The sequence below is a fragment of the Vicia villosa genome, linkage group LG1, assembly GCF_029867415.1.
Source record: "Vicia villosa cultivar HV-30 ecotype Madison, WI linkage group LG1, Vvil1.0, whole genome shotgun sequence".
Classification (NCBI taxonomy): domain Eukaryota; kingdom Viridiplantae; phylum Streptophyta; class Magnoliopsida; order Fabales; family Fabaceae; genus Vicia; species Vicia villosa.
In genome coordinates this window covers 58,644,120-58,663,572 of record NC_081180.1, presented here as the reverse complement: position 1 = coordinate 58,663,572, position 19,453 = coordinate 58,644,120, and the positions used below count along the sequence as shown (strand labels likewise).

Below are 19,453 nucleotides of genomic sequence, written 5' to 3'. Positions count from 1 at the left end.
GCTTTAGACCCAGAGGTGAGCCACCGAAGAGCTTGGGCTTCTGAGGTTTATTGGGCCGAAACTATGTTGGGCCTACCCTTGACCCAGTCCAGAACAATTGTCATTGATTGACAGTGTAAAAATAATTTACACTGTCAGTGCACATCCCCTTTTCTCATAATTAAAATTAAAATTAAATTTTAATAAATATTAAACGGTCAAAATTTATAGACCATATAAATCTGTTTTATATGTTGGTACATATCAATTAAATCCTATATGATAAAATATATAATTGTTATTGATTAACAGGTTAATATTAACTATTTTGCGGCGCAAATTTTTATTTTTATTTTTAAAATATGACAATTCAAAATCGCAAAAATGTCACTATAATTATTTATCGCGATGGAATGTAAGACATAACAGAAAACCGTTACAGGAGAACCTCCGTTATCCAACTCAATCCTATTTTTCCTCACCATTTTCCTCAAATTCTCAATTCAATCTTTTTTTACCGCCCAATTTTTCTTCCTCCGCCGTAAATGAGTACCGTGAAATTACTTTCACCGTCGTGTAGCCCCGGCATGTTCGGTAAAGTCGAATGCCGACAATCGGTGACTTCTCCGTCACCGGCGGTGGAGAACCTAGGGTTTTCTAAGCTCCGCGCAACCAATGTCGCTAGATCGTACCGTAGTCCCGGAAGCTTGGTGCTCTGCCACGACCGTGCGAAATTCAACTCACGGAAATTCATTACGGCGAAGGAATACACCAGCGCTTTTTTGATCGATTACCGTGCCCGCAATCGCAAGTGCTCGAGGAACTTGTTTAAGCCAATTAAGGCTAAGAACGATTCTGAACCATCTTGCACGGATAACAGTACTATTCTTTTTCTTTCTTTCTTTCCAGACTCTTTTTTTCTCTCTCTCTATCATGATTTATAAAGCTATCAAGATCTGGAATCTGGAATCTCAATTCTCAATTATTTTTTGTGAAATGCTTTTTTATGTGCTATTATTCGTCTTTTGCATAGTTAAAGTCATTAATTAGTTAATTTCAATTTCAACGAGCTTCTTTATATTATATACAGTAGAAAGACTCTGTTAGGTGGAATGGTATATAATTCAGAAAGAATCTAGAACATTTTTATGGTTTTAAAATAATAGGGAAATAATAATTATTAGAGAAGAAAGGCGGAGAATTAAGAGATTCCTTCTGAACCATATAAAATAAAATATGTACATTTCAGCTATGTGGGTCACAATTTAGTAACGTGTAGCAAGTAGCTACAGTGAATTGGGCAAACAGTCAACTTTAAAACGATGCATATGTTCGTAGATTGAAAAAACTGATTCTCAATTAGGTTTCAGAAGCTATTAAGGGTTACAAAGGTGATTGATTATTCAGGTAAGCATCATGAATCATAATTCCAAATAATAGGACGAGTGATTAGTGTTCTATTTGTATTGTTTCGATTTTGCTGCTTATCTTTTTTCTTTTTTCCTTTTGTTTTCGTCCTTATCTATTAGGATAAGATTTGAGTGTTCTAAGTTATAGGGAAAGTATTGAATTTTGATGCATATGTACGGAGAGTTGACCTTTTCTTTTTTGTCATTTGATGTCTAGCATAGAGAAGCTATAGTGTAAATGATGATTATAATTGTTAACTGAGTTGTTATCGATTTAGGTAAAAGTTTCCGGAAGATGTCAAACATTGGGAACTCGACAAATATTTTGTGGCATGAATGTCCAGTTCAAAATCGTGATAGGCAGCAGCTGCTTCAGCAAAAAGGCTGTGTTATCTGGCTAACTGGTCTCAGTGGTTCAGGTTTGTGATTTTTTAGGTTGTTACTATCTACAAATGTCTAGTACATGAAATCAAATGAAAATTAAGCACAGTTATGCACAAGAGTAAGATTCTGAGTGATTTTGTTTTAAGCTCTCTATGGCTTACTAGGATTTCTTGTTATGTTGGCTCTCTCTGGCTTACTAGGATTTCTTGTTATGTTGGCTCTCTTTGGCTTACTAGGATTTCTTGTTATGTTGGCTCTCTCTGGCTTTTACTAGGATTTCTTGTTATGTTGGCTCTCTTTGGCTTACTAGGATTTCTTGTTATGTTGGCTCTCTCTGGCTTATTAGGATTTCTTGTGATGTTGGCTTTCTCTTGCTAATTAGGATTTCTTGTTGTCTTGTCTTACTTTTTATGCATGGGCAGATATAGTGAGTATTTGTTTTTAACTGAACTTGACATATATGCATGTGGTGCTGTATAAAATAGTAGATTGTCAAGAGTAAGGACTAGTATAGACCTATAATAGACACTTTCATTACAGAATACGTAATTCTACTATTTCTCCATCGAATATATAATTATGCGGAGTATGTATCGCATCGGCACATAAAACTTTGCTTGGCAAGTTTTTCTGTTGGAACCACTATAATTCAAATTACTGATGCTTATCAATGCCGAAAATTGCATTACCTAAAGTGCAATATAAGGTAGATTCTTGTCTAACTATGCTTACTTCTTACAGGAATTGCTGCAGCGGTTTAAGTGGCATTTTAAGTTAGATTTATCTCATGTTTTTTATATATTTTTGGTCACATTTGTGTCATTTTATCTATTAACTTTTTCTGTTTTGGCACTTGCTGAGTAAGCACTGTGTAGTGGTCATATTCCTTTGCAAATGGTTTTATCTTCTCGTGCATTTATTATTACCAAAAGTGGTCAAGCAAAAAAATCATCTCCACATTTCAGAAAACAACTGTTCTCTTTTCTCTACTCGAGTCTCAATTCTCTCAACTTTATTGGAACTCATTCACAATTTTGAGTTCCCAGCCTTAGTATTAGGTTTTATCAAAGTCCTCCCTAAAATCCAAAATCTCGTCTCAATTAGTATTAGACCTTAAAGCTGGTGCTTACCCATGGATAAAGCTACACAAATCAGTTGAAATGTTAGAATGAGAGCTTAAATAATGAAGGGACTGGGTTTTAATCAACTAATGGATAGCTTATTGGCAATCAACGCCATGCTCCGAACTCAATCGGAACCACTTCAAGGAATTTCTAGGAATTTTCAGCAACCATCGCATTGTACTCAGAGGATCTCGATCTCAATGTAGAACTGCTATTCATCAAGGGGTTCGAAAACAGACTATTCCAGATTTGATGGATCTAACCAGCTTCACCTAGAAGGAACAACTGCAAGAAAATTGGGAAACCCTCAAGCCGAGGTTAGAAACGCGAGCCCAAAAATTACTAGAAATGCGCAGGGAAACTATTATTCGACCCAAACCAGTCTTTTACCCGTACTTCGAAGATCAAACTCCCTCGATGTGACAGAATGGCTTTAGAAGTGTGAACTATTCTTCTCCATGCATCAGAAATAGCTTACAAGATGGAAAAAGTCGTATTATGTATGTTATGTGATAAAGCATTTATTGCGTGTCACAATTTTAAGCACAAAAGCATTCAATTCCTAGCGATAGACATAGATGAGGAGGAGCTAAAGTGTGAAAGCAGTCCATCAAGTTTGGATACTGCACAAATTGAACAGGTGCAAGTGTTCATAAAAGCTTTGTTTAGAGTCTCAAATTATCAAACAAAGATGGTAAGTAGCCCCTATAGCAAACATTTGTTACCTTTAGAATATGACAGCGGCATTAGAAAGTATCTCATAGACCATAATCTAGTTAAGACATTAAGTTGTAAAACAAAGACCGTTAGGCTATTGACAGTCCCCGTGATTGTTAAAATGTTGGCAGATAAGCCATAAAGCTGTAGAGGTTGTTTCTGTGGCTCCAACAACCTAAATTTACCCGAGGGGATGATGTTTCCTTGGAGGTGCATTGAGATGGTTGGACCCAGTCATATGGAATTTTCAAAGCTACAATTGAATATTTTTTAGGTAAGGAGCTAAATCCATTTCGAAGATTTCCAAACCTTCCCGTAGAAATTTGATCATTAAAACAACCTTCTATTTCAGATGATACACAGTTAGTGTTTTGTCTGTATAACTACAATAACAATCCAATCACTCTGGCTGCCAATGATAGTGGCAACTCAACAGCATGGTTGTGTAGACCAAATTGTTTTGGATTACAGCTTCAAACTGCAACAATTGCCTTGTATAGCTACTAGTGATATGGATTTAGACTTTAGGGTTAAAGTTTTTTTTTAGTCTATAAAATCATTAACTTTCATTTTTAGTTCCTATAAATATTTTCGTCAACTTTAATCCCAAAACATTTATACGGACTAAAAATAAAAATAAAAAGATTTATAAGGACTAAAAATGAAAGTTTGTAAGTTTATAATGACTAAAAACATATTTAACCCTAAACCTTTATTAGAAAGGCTTGGAATAAACTATCTCTGTTCTAAGAGACCTCAATGGTCAATTCCGTTGCATCCCCTCCTAATTCAGATGTTGTCAGATTGCTCCTAGTATTCCAGCTGAAGTTATTTCAAAAGCCACTCTGATGTCCAACTGTCACAGTTCTGAATTCCCTGCCGCCTCAATATTGGGATTTTTCTGGAATTCTCCCTACAATTGAAATTCCCGTCTCATACTGTTACTTATCCCTGACATGTTAAAGTAAATACAACCGTTGGAAAGCGCACTGCCTTTTCTAAAATTTGCTCCTTTTTCTACACTTTGCTCTTGGTGATATTGTATGAAAATTAAAATCCATACAAGTTGAAAAAAAGAAGCGATGTCGTGAAAATTGAAATAGTGTAATTTAGCATGGCGTTGGCCAACAGTCCAACACAGTTATACTCATCAAATATAATTCTACAGATGGGGATAAAAGCTTGTACAGTTACTTCTTCTAGATGCCATATGCACACAATTGAGTTCCGGACTCACAAGTCATTATTCATTTTAGGAAAAAGTACTATTGCGTGTGCTTTGAGCCAAAGCTTGCACTCCAAAGGAAAACTGACTTACATCCTTGATGGTGACAATATTCGGCATGGTCTAAACCGTGATCTTAGCTTTAGAGCAGAAGATCGTTCAGAAAACATTCGAAGGATTGGTGAGGTTCTACTTTCTATAATAAATATACACGCACTAGATTTTTTTGGCTTCATAAATATGTCCCCCTATATATTGTATTTATGAAAATTTCAGGTGAGGTGGCAAAACTCTTTGCAGATGCTGGTGTTATTTGCATCACTAGTTTAATATCACCCTATCAAAAGGATAGAGATGCTTGCAGAGCACTACTGCCAGAAGGGAGTTTCATTGAGGTATATTCTTGTTATTATGGTCATAAAAAATGCAGGTTTTTTGGCAGTTACTGTACAATTATAAAACAAGAAGTTCTTCATAGCTAAAACAGTGCTCACATGTTGCAGGTTTTCATAGACGTGCCGCTACATGTGTGCGAAGCTAGGGACCCAAAGGGCCTTTACAAGCTTGCTCGTGCAGGAAAGATCAAAGGTATATTGATAAAACTTTTTCATATAACTGCTTGCGAACAAATTTCGTATGTTTGCTAACAGGGTGCTACAATCTCGTACTGCTATATTTTTTATTTTACGATGTTAGCATCAGCAGTTCAGCTATATATGCCGTGCTTAAATTTTCTTCTTTTTAACCAAATTGCAGTGTATCAGTTCTCGTATCAGGGTTGAATTGTGTATTTGTATGCTGCAGGTTTCACTGGTATAGATGATCCATATGAACCACCGCGTGGCTGTGAGGTTTGCATTTGTATTTGTATTTTTCATCTTAGTAATGTGAAGGATGGAGAAAAGAGCAACCAAAAAAACTAATTTTTTTATACCATTTTTACATGGTTGATGGTACCACAATTATTGGCTGGCAAGGTAGAGGTTAAACAACAAAGAATGTTTTACTAATAAACTGGTAACATTGTAACAGATTATTAGACTGTTAACTAATCTATACAACTTGTTAACCAAAGATATAGTTGCCGTTAACTGATTTAAAAATGCTGTGGAAATTTTGGTGTGTAAGTAATGTTGCCAAATAGAAAATAAATAACTTGCTGATTTATAATTGAAATATTTTAGTTCTCTTTACTTGAATTTAAAACTGTTGTTCTTCTAGATAGAGACAGAGTAACTTATTTTGCTTCATTTTTAATTCCTTTTTTCTGTTTCTTGATCTTCAATGGAACATAGGCTTACTGCATTAGCCACAAGTCATGGTTAACTAGGCTCATGCGTTTCCTATAAAAATTTCTGCTGAAATTTCACCACTGGGATTCTAAATCAATATTTTTTTGTTTTCCGCTTAATTGATTTCACTTTTCATTTTCATTTCTAAAAACTGCCTTCCTTACCTTGCAGATAGTCTTACAACAGAAAGGAAGTGACTGTAAGTCCCCTAAAGATATGGCAGATATAGTGATATCCTATTTGGAGAAGAGTGGACACCTGAAGGCCTGACTTTGCTTTAGATGGGGCCTTTCTTTTCCTATTTTGTTTGCTTTATTGGGGTTTTTAAGTATCCTTTCTTCTACTCTGTAGTTAAATTGTGTTGTAGATTTTAGCACATAAGAAGTTGTTCCTTTCAGCTGCAAGGAAATCATCGTTTCCTGCACATCTGCGCTTCAGGACTGAATAAGTTGGAGCCATGAGGAAGGATTTCAGAGTTGTTGTTGATTGATAAAAATAAGCACACAGGAAGAAAGGATTTAGTTTATGTGATTTGTATCTTTTAGCCAATATTGGATGTTTGTAATTCAGATTATATTGAGATAAATGAAATGGCCCTGTAAATTACTCTTCCAAGTTAATTGCTTTTACAATGAAACAATTGCTTGTTCAGAACACCACACCTTTTAACTCACCTAAGAATAAGGAACTGTAGCTGAGAAAATTGTCTAGCTATTAATTCAATGCATATGGTCCATGTCAAATTACTTTGGGTCTTGCTAACCAGTGTCTTCAGGGCAATGGTTAAGCATTCCAAAAAATAAAATACTTTATAGAAAATATAACATTTCAATTTTTGAGGCGTTAAAGTCTTAATCATTATCCTAAGGGCACTGGTTAGCATTTTCCAATTACTTTTTAAACAAAAAGTGTAATTATTCTTGGGTGTGTTTGGGGTTCTTTTGACTGATTTGTTAAGGTGTTCTCCATTCTTTCTTCTTATTGAGAGTGTTGTTTGGTATGGCTGGAAAAAAATTGGTTCTAAATAAATTGATTCTAAATAAATTGAAATTGATTTTAAATGAATTGATGGTATAAAATGGATTTTACTTAAAGGTAAGTTGAAGTTAAAGTGATTATGTAAAAGTGAGTTGAATTGGAAATGAGTGTAAAAATTACGTTTGAACTCAAAAGTTACAATTTTTAGCTTAAAATATAATCAATTTTAAAAAGTATAATCATTTTAATCGAGAACAATTAAATATGTAAAAATTAATTCTACACATTTAAAATAAATTATGGGTACTCCAAACATGAAACCAGTGTGCATTTGATTTGGCATTGAAAAAAAATTGATTTAAAGGGAATTGATTTTGATTAAAAGTCAGTTAAAAATTGATTTGGCATTGAAAAAAAATTGATTTAAAGGGAATTGATTTTGATTAAAAGTCAGTTAAAAATAAAATAATTTATGTTTAGATAAATTAACCAAAAGGTGACTTGAAGAGTAAAACATCATGTTTAGATTTAAAGACTAGAAAATCTTAAATTCAAATATAATCAATTGATAAAAACAAAATCAATTCCGTATAGGTTTATCCTTATGCTACTCTTTATACTTCTTTATTTTCACTTCCAAAATAACAATGGGAGGCGAGAATTGGGGAAATGTAGAATCAATGGAGATGAAATCAAGGGGGGAAGAGAAAAACAATCAAAGGGCGTAATTTAATAAACACAAATTCCGGGATGATGTATGCTGCTTTAAAGCCTTGTTTATATTGATTCTTGAACACTAAAGTACCGTTTATATTTTTATTTACCAAAATTTGTATTCACTTTAATTTACTTGTTAACGAAGAGATAATAATTCCTTTGCAGAGAAAAATTATGTATATAATAAGTTAAAATAAATATATTTTAAAAATTGAAAACAGAAAAACGTAACAAATTTCATGGTGTTTGACTGTTTGGTTTGAAAAGATGCTGGACTTGAAGTTGAACCGGTTGGACGGAATGCTATCTTCACTGTATCTAGTCTAAAAGAAAAAGAAAATTAGGTGCTATGAATCATACACACTGAACGAGCCTAAGACGTAAACATTTACACCCATAATAAAATTTAAAAATTAACCAGTTTAATACGAACACGTTGACACTATTAAAATTTATTAAAAAAACTAATTAATAGAACATGTACACGGCTACACAAATATAAAATTTAAAATTTGAATTGAAACCTAAATGCAATATAAATTTTTTAAAAATAAAATAATTGATCGATCACATATTTTCGTATCATCAGACACACATTCAATCTGCACTATCTTAACAAGTATCAAATGCACAGATGGATTAACAAGAAACGCTTGAGTAATACCACTAATAATTCTCCTCATAATTATGAACCTTATAAATAAAAATTTGATAAGATTTGCTAAACGAAAAGAATAAAGATACATATACAGTTCCTACCATTGTTACATCAGAATTCAGAAAGAGGAAAACACAATATCACCTCGTCTCTGTATCCGATTATGAACAGACAAGAAGCAGACCACAAATGTCATGGTCACAGAAACCGCAGCAGATGTAACAACATCGAAAGTGTAAGCCCATCGCCTTTCTTGAAGAGCCCAAAGCGTTTTGACAAAGTGACTAACACCATCCACCACCATTGCTAACACTTGTGTCATCATCATTCAATCATTCAACAACAATAAGTGTCTGTTGAGTAGTATTATATATAATGAGGAAAGTAAGGTATAATAATGAGGGGAATTGTTTCTAGGTCACGTTTTTGGAACTGGCATCGGATATAGAGGCCGTTGTTTCCGCGATGCTTCCGGGTTTTATCTTAGGTAGTTAACGTTATGGTTTTTGTAACTTACGGGGGGGCAGTTATTGCCCGTAGATTAGATTAATGTACGTGACTACGTGTCTAGCGGGATGCTGGCTGGAAAAACCAAAGAGTACATTTTGTTTCAAATTTTAGGAAAGTTTGATTTTAAATAACTCCCGAGTAAAATTAATTTGTACCTGAAAATTATTTTGTAAATATTCATCTAAATACAAAAACAAAAAATATTGATAATAAAATAAAAAAATGTTAACTTGTGAGGGTAACAATTATAATAATAATAATCAAATAAATGATATTCATAAAAAAGTTTGACGTCGTGTACACTTTTCAGCGTATTTATATGGTAAATGGTATTTTTAATTAAAAAAATTATTGTTTTTTATTATAATAAAAATATAAAATTGTATCATTAATCAACTTCACAATTATATTAACTACAAAAATATACTATTTATTTCACTTATAATTTATTAATCACTTTTATTGTTTGATTAACCAATAAAATACATAACATTAACTATATTCGGACATTAAATTATAAAATATATTATTCATTTTTACTCTTCATTAATCAACTTTGATTTTCTTTATGTTTGAAAACTCATTAATCAATTTATAAATTAAATATGTATTAACATTAAGAAAAGTTGATTTACCAAAGGAGTGCTACACAAGATAGACTCAATTTGCAGAGCGTTTATATAGGCTGTTAAAGAGAAAAGCAAAAAGAGCCCTGTGGCTTGGAAAACAGGGTGGTCTTAATATCATAAATTTAGATTCCTGGAATCAAATTGCAGTGCTGAAGTGTCTTTGGAATATTAGCATGAAGAGAGATAATCTTTGGGTGCGTTGGGTCCATGAGTATTTCCTGAAAAAGAAGAGCCTCCAAGATGCTCATGTTAGTAGTAATACTACTTGGATGTTGAAGGCAATCATGGCTGCTAGGAAAAAATTTGCTACTATCAACCTTTATGGGATCAGATGAAGGCTACGGGTGGGTTTGGTTCAAATGAGGGGGAGGGGAGGGGAGGGGAGGGGATTTAAAGGAGGGAAGGGGAGGGGAGGTGGGGGATTTTTTTTAATCAAATAAGTGTTTGGTTCAAAATAAGAGAGGGGAGGGGAAGGGAGGGATTTTAATTAAAAATATGTTTGGTTCAGGAGGGGAGGGGAGGGTTTTATAAATAAATTACATTTTTACCCTTATGATCTTATATAAGTGATATAATATTTAAATATGAAAATTTCATAAATGTTATTTTGGTAATAATTTTTTTAATATTTACGGACTAAAACGTTATAATTTACCATAACGTTAATAAACTGAGTACACTTGATTCATATTATAACTCTCTGACACAAATGAAACTATATGTTAATAATAATTTTTAAATAGTGATGAATCATCTAACAAAATAAATACATAAAATAAGTTATTATTAAAACTAATAATTTAAATTTCTAATAAAATGAATAAACAAAAAAATAAAATAAAGTAAATGATTTAAAATTTGATATAAAGAAAATGTAATAGGATAAATAACAAAACTAGAAGAAAAAATAACATAAATAAATATTAAAAAAATTATAAAAATAATGTAATGATTATGATTTGTATTAAGTTAAAAAAATTTGAAAAAAATTTGAAGGTGGATAATAGTTATAATAAGTTGATGGAAATAATCGAGAAAACTCACATAGAAGAGAAGCATTAACACGAAAATAATTGAAATATTAAAATTAAACTGAGGATATTTTAGTAAATATAATAATTTTTTACGTTTTAAAATTCAGATTCCCTCCCCTCCCCTCCAAATCCCCCCAATTCGGAGGAACGCAAAAAATGAGGTTTGGAGGGATTTTGCTCCCCTCCCCTCCCTTCCCCTCCTTAAATTTGAACCAAACATATTTAATTAAAAATTTTCCCTCCCCTCCCCTCCCCTCCCCTCCATCTACTTCGAACCAAACACACCCTAATAGTAAATTTACTATGAAGAAGATGTATGACAGAGCTATGGATATGACAGATGAGGTTAATTGGAAACACATGATTCAAAGGAATTATGTAAGGCCTAGAGTTGTTCTTTACTTATGGCTATCCTGCCATGGTCGTTTAGCCACCAAAGCCAGGTTAAAAAGATTTGGATTCATACATGAAGATATGTGTGTGCTGTGCAATATGTCTACTGAAACCACATGCCATCTTCTTTTTGAATGTAATGAGACCAACAAGATATGGAAAGAGGTTCTGGTATGGTTGGGCATCAATCATCAGCCTCAATGCTGGGAACAAGAGCTGGATTGGCTAAAGAGTATTACCAAAAACAAAAGTAGTTCAGCGGGTATTTTGAAAATTGTCATAGCTGAGACAATTTATGAAATTTGGTGTTATAGAAATGCTGTCATATTTGGACAAAATTCAGACAGTAGGAATCATGCTAAGAACATCATTGATGTTATATCTTATAGAGGGTGGGTACACCAAAAATATAGGAAAAGGCTAGCTTTGTTAATGATGTAATAGTCGTTATAGTGGGACTTCGGTCGCTTGTTTGTATTCACATTTTGAAATATATATAATCTTTTATTTTAAAAAAGTTGATTTACCAAGACCTAATTTTTAATGTCAGGATACTAATAACCAAACTATAAACTATATTAATCAATTTATAAGATTCAATCTACTAAACTGAGATAGATCTAGGTTATATTAATTGGGGCCCTTGCCCCATTGATTTATTTATTATGTATTAAATAGTTAATCATTTTATTTTTGTTCTTCTTAAAAATTAATTATTGCCCCCTAAAATAAATTGAATAATTTTATTTATAAATAGAAAACTAAGTGCAAAAAATAAATTATTAAAAATTACTTAACTCATAAATATATATTTAATAATATCAAAAATGAAAACAATCATTCGGAATAGCTCAAATATTAATTCGTTGTTTCTAATACATCTTTTATTTTTTATTTTTTGGCGTAGTACTCTAATGGCAATAATAAATTGAATTCACAAGGCAACTATATCTTTATTTTAATAAATGTTTAATCATTTTTTATAAAAAAGTTATACTATATAATACTCCATCCGTCTCACAATAGGTGTCATCTTTAAGATTTTCATACTTTTTAAGAAAATGATTAATTATGTTGATTTCAATGATAAAATGAGTCTCATTTACTAAAATAACCTTATTAATAATAGGTAGTAGAGTACTTAAATGAATTAAAATACAATAAATAAGGGTAAGTTAGTGGAAAGAAATAATAAATATTACATTGATATTCTAAATGGACAAATAATTTGAGACAAATAAAAATTGGAAAGAGGACACTTATTGTGAGGCGGAGGGAGTAATATTTATCATATATGTATGATTTTGCCCCTACAAATTAATATTTTTGGATCCGTCTCTGTAATCAACTTTGATTTCCCACTTAAGACTACTTTTTCATGTTAGGATATTTATTAACTAAACTACAAACTGTATTAACCAAGTTTTTGTTCGACGCTGGCCTATAGATCTAGAGGGGGGGTGAATAGATCTCACTAAGTTTTTACAGATTTTTCTACAGACTCGAGCGAAAGCGGTTCTGAATCGACTTGCGTCTATTCTGGACCGCTATTGCAAAGGTCGTATGTGTTTCAAAACCAAAAAGTAAGTGGAATTGATGGTGAAGTAATATGATAGCTAACCAATACGTTTAACAACTGAAATCCAATTAACTTCTAGATTGACAACTTTGATTTGCAATGCAGTAAGATTGGATAAAGCAAAAACACAAACACTTGGTGATAGGTTCAAATTGATAGTGATTCAAGTTGTGGTGAATTGTGATGTTTGTGCAGAACTTTAATTCACAATTTTAACACTTGAATCGTTGATCAATTTTGCACTTATAACCAATTATGAACAGAAAGTAAAAGAGAAAGTAAAAGCGACAAGAACACGATATTTGTCTAGGCAGTTCGTCGATCGTCCTCGCTACGACTACGTCTGCCCCCAATTCCAAATTGAACTTGGGTAATCTTTCATTAATGTTGAAAGTAGTATATACAAAGAAGATAACAAAGCGATAAACGATAAACCAATTATGTCGATCCTTTGAATCTTCTTCCCCCTTAATCTTGACCAAGATCAAGGTTATCCAAGAGCTTCACTTTGATTCCCTTCTGCAGTGTCTTGATTCCTTGAACTCCCCGTTCCTCAATCGTTACACTCAGCCGAATCCTCAATGAACGTCTCTTGATAAAAACCCCCAAGAACCGCCCGTCGTGGAGGACAAAACCCGCAGATTTTATTCACCAACAAACCCCACAAACCTTCACCCACTAGGAATCTTCAATTCCGTTCCATGGACGTTATCGAACTCATCACTAACCCGCAACGCAAGAATGATTATGTGTAGTTGTGTTGGAGATGATGAAGAACGAAGATGAGAAGCGTTTGTGTATCTTTCAGTCGTTGGTGTTTTTTGAATAATTACCCTTGAACAATATATATGATTGCATAACAGTTAGAAACAAGAAAAACTGATTTTTGAACTTTCTTGATCAGTTAGGTCGACCACTTGTAGTGCTTAGGTCGACCTAACAGAGCTTGCAGAATTTTGCTCCCAGTTAGGTCGACCTGTTGAAGGAGTAGGTCGACCAGAATCCTCTTCTGATGCATTCTAGGGACATTTTCACAGATTAGGTCGACCTAGTTGATGTGTAGGTCGACCTAACAGACTGATATGTAGAATTCATCAATTTAGGTCGACCTAAATGATGTGTGAGTCGACCTAGCAGGGACATATGAGTTTTTCTCCATTTTAGGTCGACCTGGGTTGATGGTAGGTCGACCTAACTGCTGTTTTTCTGCATTCTTCTTGTTCTGCTTGTGTTGAGGCAACCTATAAACATATAAACATAATGGGTTGACCTATGAGTGATCAATGCTTGCTTTTCTTTAAGTTTTGTGCTTCCGTCTTGTTGTTTGAATGCTTATTTGAGTTTGCCATGAATCAAAAACATCTTTGAGTGTAATCTTGTATTCACATACTCCCCCTTTTTGATGATGGCAAACCATTCGACTAAGCTCTGGTAGTAAATGATAAAGACTCAGCAGAGCTCCCCCGTACATCCAGCATCTATCTCTCAACAGGGCAATCTCTCAACAAAGCTCCCCCGTACATCCAGCATCTATCTCCCCCTTTGTCAACATCAAAAAGAGAAAACAGGAGAATAGAAGAGTAACAAGAGAACCATAGATAATAATGTCGGCATGTATAGTATAGTAGGTAAAAGGTAGTTAATGGTAGAATGAGACACATATGTGAGCAGGAGCAGTTTTTATGCATGAGGTCACTATAAGCATGTTAATTGATAGCATATTATAGTATCAATAATATTTTTGGAAGTGAACAACAATTACGTTACCGCTTTTTCAATACGACGCCTGGCTTGATGATGAACTACCTTTATGCTAAAAACAATGTTAGCAAGACAAATAGATATATACATAAAGTAAAGAAATAATATTAAGAGAAAACAAACATAATTAGCCCAAATTAGAGATATCGAGTATCCCTAATTCCCTACGAATGTTGAAATATTGCTCCGTTGCTAGCGGTTTGGTGAAGATGTCAGCTAGTTGCTTCTTGCTTTCTACATGTTCAAAAGTAACGTCTCCTTTCTCTACATGATCTCGTAGAAAGTGATGCCTTATTTCAATGTGTTTGGTACGTGAGTGTAAGACAGGATTTTTACTCAAGTTTATGGCGCTTGTGTTGTCGCACATGATAGGTATGTGATCAAGCTTAATACCAAAGTCAAGAAGTTGTTGCTTGAGCCATAATATTTGTGCACAGCAGCTTCCAGCAGCTACATATTCTGCCTCAGCAGTGGATAATGCAACCGATACTTGTTTCTTACTATGCCAACTTATTAATGAGTTTGAGAATAGATGACACGTTCCACTAGTGCTTTTTCTATCGGATTTGCAGCCAGCAAAATCTGAATCGGAGAATCCTACCAAATGACACTCATTTCCTTTTGGATACCATAGGCCATATGTAGTAGTTCCACGTAAGTATCGCAGAATTCTTTTGACAGCTTTCAAGTGAGATTCTTTTGGACAAGATTGATATCTTGCACACATACACACACTAAACATGATGTCTGGTCTTGAGGCAGTAAGATACAATAGTGAACCTATCATACCTCGGTATAATTTCACGTCAACCTCTTTACCTTTCTCATCTTTGTCTAGATTTGTATTTGTTGCCATAGGTGTGTCAATTTCCTTTGCTTCACTCATTCCAAATCTTTTGAGCAGCTCCGTACAATATTTAGTTTGATTCACAAACGTTCCATGACTGAGTTGCTTGATTTGTAGGCCAAGGAAGAAATTTAGCTCACCCATGAGACTCATCTCAAATTCACTCTGCATAAGCTTAGAAAAATCTTTGACAAGTTTTGCATTAGTCGACCCAAATATAATGTCATCTACATAAATTTGGACTAAGAGAATATCTTTATCTTTTCTTTTAATAAAGAGAGTAGTGTCAACTTTACCCCTAGAGTACCCTTGACTAAGGAGAAATTTGCTCAAACGTTCGTACCAAGCCCGAGAGGCTTGTTTAAGACCGTATAGAGCACGTTTCAGCTTATAGACATGAGTTGGATACATGTAATTTTCAAAACCGGGTGGCTGAGCAACATAGACTTCTTCATTTATATAGCCATTTAGAAAGGCACTTTTAACATCCATTTGGAATAGTTTGAAGTCTTTAGAACAAGCATAAGCAAGTAAGAGACGAATAGCTTCGAGACGTGCTACAGGAGCGTATGTCTCTTCATAATCAATACCTTCCTCTTGATTATAACCTTGGGCAACTAATCTAGCTTTGTTTCTAGTAATAACGCCGTTTTCATCAAGTTTGTTACGAAAAACCCATCTAGTGCCTATTACTTGATGATCTCCCGGATGAGGGACTAAGTCCCAAACATCATTCCGTTTAAATTGGTTTAATTCTTCTTGCATGGCCATTAGCCAATGCTCATCAAGTAATGCATCCTTAGCGTTTTTTTTTTTTTGGCTCAACTTGTGAAACAAAAGCAAAATGATGACAGAAGTTACTTATCTTTGAGCTTGTTGTAACGCCCCTTGAGATGTCTCCTATTATATTGTCAATTGGATGGTCTTTCACATTTGTCCAGGCCTTGGGAAGTTCTTCATTGTTTGAGATGCTTTCTTTTTCATTTTCATTGTGAGACTCATCTTTCTCTCTCTCAGCATCTTTCTTTACAATACTTTCATTCTCGTCTTCCTTATTCTTGACAATGTCTTCAGTGGACGGACCTGCACCATTAAATGAAAGACCTTTCTCGACATATTTTGCATAAGATTCATCAAAAGACACGTGTACTGACTCTTCTACTATAAGTAATCTCTTATTATATATCCGATATGCTTTGCTAGATTGAGTAACCAAGGAATATGCCTTCATCAGCTTTAGCATGTAGATGTTGTTTACTCTTAAGCCCTTAAACATAATGTCTCTTTTCTTAGTATGTTCTATTGTGCAGCCAGAATTTGTAAACATTACTTTAAAATCTTTGTCACACAATTGACTTATACTTAAAAGATTATGTTTAAGACCTTCTACTAGCAGCACATCAGTTATAGTAGTGGTAGAAGGGTTACCTACACTTCCTTTACCAAGTATGGCTCCCCGATTGTTATCTCCATAGGTGACATACCCCTTTTTCTTTGCTTGAAACTCAACGAAAAGAGATAGGTCTCCAGTCATGTGTCTTGAACATCCGCTATCAAGGAACCACAACCTTTCGGCAATGTCAAGACACTTTTCCTGCAAGATTAATTTAAAAAGGGAGGTCCCCAATTTTCATTGGGTCCTTGGTAGTGAGTACACAATTTGTTGCACTTAGGCAACCATTGAAATACTCCTTTAGGAACTAAAATTCTCCTAAATTTGCATTTTTCAATGGTATGTCCCTTTTTGCAACAATAATGACAGGTAATATGATGAGAATATGGAGTTTTGCTAGTTGATACTTTTGGTACAAAAGTGTATTTACTATATAAAGGAGTATACGATCTTTTGCCTTTGTCGGAATGTTTTGCTCCATTTTTCTTTAGATATTTGTTGTATCTTCGCACAAACAGTCCCATTTCCTCATCATCGGAGTCTTCGTCATCACTTGTGTCACTATCCTTTGGCTCTCGTTTTGAGGTCTTGGAGCTCGAAGCTTTTAGAGCTATTGACTTCTTCTCTACCTCTTTCTCCATGTTCTTTTCTTTCTTTGTCCTTTTCTCATGCATGTCAAGGCATTTAAGATGCTGTTCATGTTCCTCTAGTTTACCAAAAAGAGTGGTAATGTCTAAAGTGTTGAGATCATTTGCTTCCTTAATTGCTGTAACTTTGGGCTGCCATTCCCTGTTCAAACACCTTAAGATTTTGTTAGTAGCAACTGCATTGGAAACAGGTCTATCAAGAGAATTTAATCGATTTTTCAGGTGAACGAATCTTTTCTGCATGCTTTCGATGGTTTCACCATCTTCCATGTGGAAAAGTTCGAACTCTTGAGTTAACGTATTGATCCTAGCTAGTTTGACATCATCCGTTCCCTCGTGGGCAACTTGCAATGTGTCCCACATAGCTTTAGCTGATCTACAATGGGAAACGCGATAGTATTCATCAACTCCTAGAGCTGAGATTAGAATGTTTCTCGCTTTCCAATCGTATGCATATTTCTTTTCATCTTCAGCATTCCAAGTATCTTCTGGTTTTGGAACAACTGCACCAGCTGCATTTGTCATAGTGATCTGAAATGGACCATTGACAATAGCTGTCCAGATGTTCCTATCAATCGCATTGATATGGACACACATACAATCCTTCCAATAGCCGTAGTTTTCTCCGTTGAAAACTGGAGCTCTATTATGAGCCCCTTTAGGTCCAGAAGCCATCTTTCCAATAAGTGTTTCACGTAGCACGGAATAAACCAGGCTCTGATACCACTTGTTAGACGCTGGCCTATAGATCTAGAGGGGGGGTGAATAGATCTCACTAAGTTTTTACAGATTTTTCTACAGACTCGAGCGAAAGCGGTTCTGAATCGACTTGCGTCTATTCTGGACCGCTATTGCAAAGGTCGTATGTGTTTCAAAACCAAAAAGTAAGTGGAATTGATGGTGAAGTAATATGATAGCTAACCAATACGTTTAACAACTGAAATCCAATTAACTTCTAGATTGACAACTTTGATTTGCAATGCAGTAAGATTGGATAAAGCAAAAACACAAACACTTGGTGATAGGTTCAAATTGATAGTGATTCAAGTTGTGGTGAATTGTGATGTTTGTGCAGAACTTTAATTCACAATTTTAACACTTGAATCGTTGATCAATTTTGCACTTATAACCAATTATGAACAGAAAGTAAAAGAGAAAGTAAAAGCGACAAGAACACGATATTTGTTTAGGCAGTTCGTCGATCGTCCTCGCTACGACTACGTCTGCCCCCAATTCCAAATTGAACTTGGGTAATCTTTCATTAATGTTGAAAGTAGTATATACAAAGAAGATAACAAAGCGATAAACGATAAACCAATTATGTCGATCCTTTGAATCTTCTTCCCCCTTAATCTTGACCAAGATCAAGGTTATCCAAGAGCTTCACTTTGATTCCCTTCTGCAGTGTCTTGATTCCTTGAACTCCCCGTTCCTCAATCGTTACACTCAGCCGAATCCTCAATGAACGTCTCTTGATAAAAACCCCCAAGAACCGCCCGTCGTGGAGGACAAAACCCGCAGATTTTATTCACCAACAAACCCCACAAACCTTCACCCACTAGGAATCTTCAATTCCGTTCCATGGACGTTATCGAACTCATCACTAACCCGCAACGCAAGAATGATTATGTGTAGTTGTGTTGGAGATGATGAAGAACGAAGATGAGAAGCGTTTGTGTATCTTTCAGTCGTTGGTGTTTTTTGAATAATTACCCTTGAACAATATATATGATTGCATAACAGTTAGAAACAAGAAAAACTGATTTTTGAACTTTCTTGATCAGTTAGGTCGACCACTTGTAGTGCTTAGGTCGACCTAACAGAGCTTGCAGAATTTTGCTCCCAGTTAGGTCGACCTGTTGAAGGAGTAGGTCGACCAGAATCCTCTTCTGATGCATTCTAGGGACATTTTCACAGATTAGGTCGACCTAGTTGATGTGTAGGTCGACCTAACAGACTGATATGTAGAATTCATCAATTTAGGTCGACCTAAATGATGTGTGAGTCGACCTAGCAGGGACATATGAGTTTTTCTCCATTTTAGGTCGACCTGGGTTGATGGTAGGTCGACCTAACTGCTGTTTTTCTGCATTCTTCTTGTTCTGCTTGTGTTGAGGCAACCTATAAACATATAAACATAATGGGTTGACCTATGAGTGATCAATGCTTGCTTTTCT

General features: G+C 34.6%; 1 protein-coding gene across 2 annotated transcripts; it reads left to right on the top strand.

The window, feature by feature from the left end:
- The first annotated feature begins 390 nt into the window (after positions 1-390).
- Positions 391-6,750, top strand: LOC131638825 (adenylyl-sulfate kinase, chloroplastic-like). 2 transcript variants are annotated; one of them, XM_058909376.1, is made up of 7 exons: positions 391-858; positions 1,667-1,807; positions 4,870-5,024; positions 5,120-5,233; positions 5,342-5,426; positions 5,643-5,689; positions 6,302-6,750. In XM_058909376.1, exons 1-7 carry the CDS (start codon positions 525-527, stop codon positions 6,398-6,400), a joined length of 975 nt encoding a protein of 324 aa, XP_058765359.1. In that variant the 5' UTR covers positions 391-524; the 3' UTR covers positions 6,401-6,750. The 2 variants fall into 2 exon arrangements, with proteins under 2 accessions (XP_058765359.1, XP_058765364.1); XM_058909381.1 differs by lacking the exon at positions 391-858 and adding an exon at positions 1,210-1,386.
- Positions 6,751-19,453: the final 12,703 nt, after the last annotated feature.